The following is a 3,199-nucleotide window of genomic DNA, read 5'->3' on the forward strand; positions in this document are numbered from 1 at the left end:
AGGCCTTCACCTGATTGGATGAGGCTCACCCCCATTGGAGAGCAATCCACCACACTCACAGTCCACTGATTTAAATGTTCATCTCAACTAAATATAATACCTTTATATCAGCACCTAAATGCATGTTTGACCAAATACCTGGTACCATGGCTCAGCCTGGTGGGCACACAAATTTAACCATGACAGATACTAATCTCATGATGCCCAGATGAGCAGGCTAAAGGGCTATATCAGGACACACAGTCTCATGCCACTCTCACATCTGGGGCTCTCCCATTCTCCTCCTGGAGCCCTGCCCTGCCCTCTTAACCATCTGAACTCATCCAGTTTTCTTATGTTCCTGCTTTTTCACACTTCTTCCGGAAGCCAGTCTTGTCTCAAAAGCCCTCGATCTCTCTCTCCTCTGAGACTCTGCAGAATTTATGATCTGTGTCACTCCCAAAGTCCCTTGCCACGTACTGAATTATTTTGCAGTCTATCTCTGTGTGCACAGAGACATTTTATGTTCCCACGGACCAGGGCTGAGTCCATCTCTCGTATTTGAAAGTGCGTAGCCCCTTGTTCTCTCTCGTGAACATAGTGCACTCTCCTTCTGTGTATTTGCACTGAAATACTTTGTTGATTCTCAAGTTAATAAAAGTAGAGAGGGACTGGCCACGTCCCTGCCGCCTCCCGGCAGCCGCCAATCCCGCCACGACCTCACCAGAATGCCGTCTCAAATGGAACACGCCATGGAAACCATGATGTTCACGTTTCACAAGTTCGCTGGGGATAAAGGCTACTTGACAAAGGAGGACCTACGAGTACTCATGGAAAAGGAGTTCCCTGGATTTTTTGAAAATCAAAAAGACCCTCTGGCTGTAGACAAAATAATGAAGGACCTGGACCAGTGCCGAGACGGCAGAGTGGGCTTCCAGAGCTGCTTTTCGCTAATTGCTGGGCTCACCATCGCATGCAATGACTATTTCGTAGTACACATGAAGCAGAAGGGAAGGAAGTGAGTAGTCGCTTTGTCCTGGTAAGAGTTCTCCCAATGGGTCCCTTAAGGAATATGTGCCCTACAGCTTCCCCCTGTATAAGAATTTCATGAGCAGATGGGGACCCTTAAAAAAAATGTACAAATAAAATCCCACCCCCATTGAACAAGAGAAAGAAAAGCCAATAAAACCAGATAAGCTTTTGATTTTTATATTGCTTGTATCCTCTTGTCCCCGCAATAAACAAGTTTCTTTTTTAGTTCCCAAAAAAAAAAAAAAAAAGTAGAGAGGTTCTTTCATTGGCCTGAATTTATTATATTGTTCCTTTTCTAAACGTACTAGTTAACATTAGACCCAGGGATCAACAATTTAGGATCATTAAATAACTCAAATACAATTTTCAGAAAACAACTCTGAGACCATGTGGATTCCTGCAAGAGAGAGAAATTGACAGGACTGCTCCAGCCATGAAGACAAAAGAGAAACAGTCCAGAGATGGAAGACGCTGACAATGCCTTGCCATACTAGCAGTCAGCAGCTGTGCATCGCTGCAAGTTGTCCAGGACCAAACCAGAGAGGGTCAGACCTCCATTACCACCATTTTTCCACCATCCAGAACTGAAATATCATTGCTAACATGTACTCATAAGGAACTGTTTGACATAGAAATTGGGACTCAAAAGAACTGTTGGCTCAAAAAGAAACTCACTATATATAGACTGATTCCTTTGCCTCTCAGCATAACCATTATTGCTTGTCTCATTTCGATTCTTATATGTGTATTTCTAGTATCACATGAGCTCACTCATCTAGGGGAAATGATGGACAACATAGACTGATGAACAAGAACAGCATCGATCAGACTGTTGGACCTCAGAGGGAAGGTAGGGGAGGGTGGGGGTAAGGGAGAGAGATTGTTTGAATGCATATGAGCCTAATCAGTGGTCACAAACAATGGGGAGGGGAGGCATACCTGGGGAGGGGTTTGAGATGGGAATAGGGGGGCTGAGGACAAATATGTGATACCTTAATCAATAAAGTAATTTAAAAATATAAATAATTCAGATACAGTAAATTGCAAAATGTACCTGTGACCTCAAGAATATTTAAAATAAAAAACAAGGACTGTGCTATTGCTAGTGAACATAGAAAACCATACTTAGTTCTTAGGAGAATTTAAGCAACTATGAGTTATATCTCAATAGGGATTTCCAAAGATATAGCCTTGTATAAAGAGCATATTTGAAAACCAGTTGCTATAATCTCAGGCCACAGTGCAAACAGTGACATGTGCAGGGCTGGGCCTGTGAGCCCTGCTTCTTTGGGGACATGAGGTCACATAAACAGCAAGGAGGATAAACCAGAAATGAAGAGTCCCACAGCAGAACTCACCAATGGTGCCCTGGTAGAATATGTAAACCCTACTTTGACACATCACACCCTGTATATTTTGGTCTTGTTCAGGTTAAAGCTTTCTTTATATTCTTATTTTGATATTACCCTTTTACATTCCTCCCTTTTCTAAAACTTAAAATTTTATCTCAACCAACATGAGTGCCTTTTAAGACAAAACATCTATCCTAAACATCCTTTGGTCAATTTTCTGGGGTCATATCAATGCGGCAGACAGATAAGAATGACCCTTACAACACCAAGCAGTAGTTGTCCATTAAACTACTTTCAATTCCAAAGGAATAAAAAAAAGAAAAGAAAATTATCTTGTTTGTTCTAGAACTAAGAACCAAGTCATTCTTTTTCATATCTTTTCATTGTAAATAATACCTGCCCAAAACACTTGCGGCAGAAAGCTGAGCAGGAGGAGAGAGTACGGTTGATTTGGTTAGTCTTGTTATCCACCAGCCTGGAGCCAGTGCCTTGCCCACAGGCATGATACCCAGGAGGAGAATCCTGCCTCTGGCTTCAGGGCCTCACAGGGCAGGTTGGGCCAGGAGTAGGCTCCTGCTCCCCAACCCAAATGCAGGGCTTGCCATGCTTCTGCCTTACAAAGTGCTCCCCTAATGGCGGGGATTAAGGGTCTCATCCAGAGCCTGATGCTGCCGCTGCCAACAACAGCAGGGCCTGTTTTTGGCAGTGGCAGCATCCGTTCTGCCTGCTGGGTGTGTTCCACACCACACACTTCTATGTCCCCTCCATTCCTCCTGCTAGGTGTGTTCCACACCAGACACTTCTATATACTGCACACTTCTGTGGGCCCCGCCAGC

At 43.8% G+C, this 3,199-nt stretch overlaps 1 protein-coding gene across 1 annotated transcript; it reads left to right on the forward strand.

Annotated features, from left to right (window-relative positions):
• The first annotated feature begins 685 nt into the window (after nt 1-685).
• LOC311631619 (protein S100-A10-like) lies at nt 686-1,189 on the forward strand. The gene has a single exon (XM_084901901.1). The coding sequence runs from the start codon at nt 708-710 to the stop codon at nt 999-1,001; it is 294 nt and encodes a 97-aa protein (XP_084758027.1). The 5' UTR covers nt 686-707; the 3' UTR covers nt 1,002-1,189.
• Nucleotides 1,190-3,199: the final 2,010 nt, after the last annotated feature.

The sequence above is a fragment of the Pipistrellus hanaki genome (genome assembly GCF_964339955.1).
Source record: "Pipistrellus hanaki genome assembly, chromosome: 1".
NCBI lineage: Eukaryota > Metazoa > Chordata > Mammalia > Chiroptera > Vespertilionidae > Pipistrellus > Pipistrellus hanaki.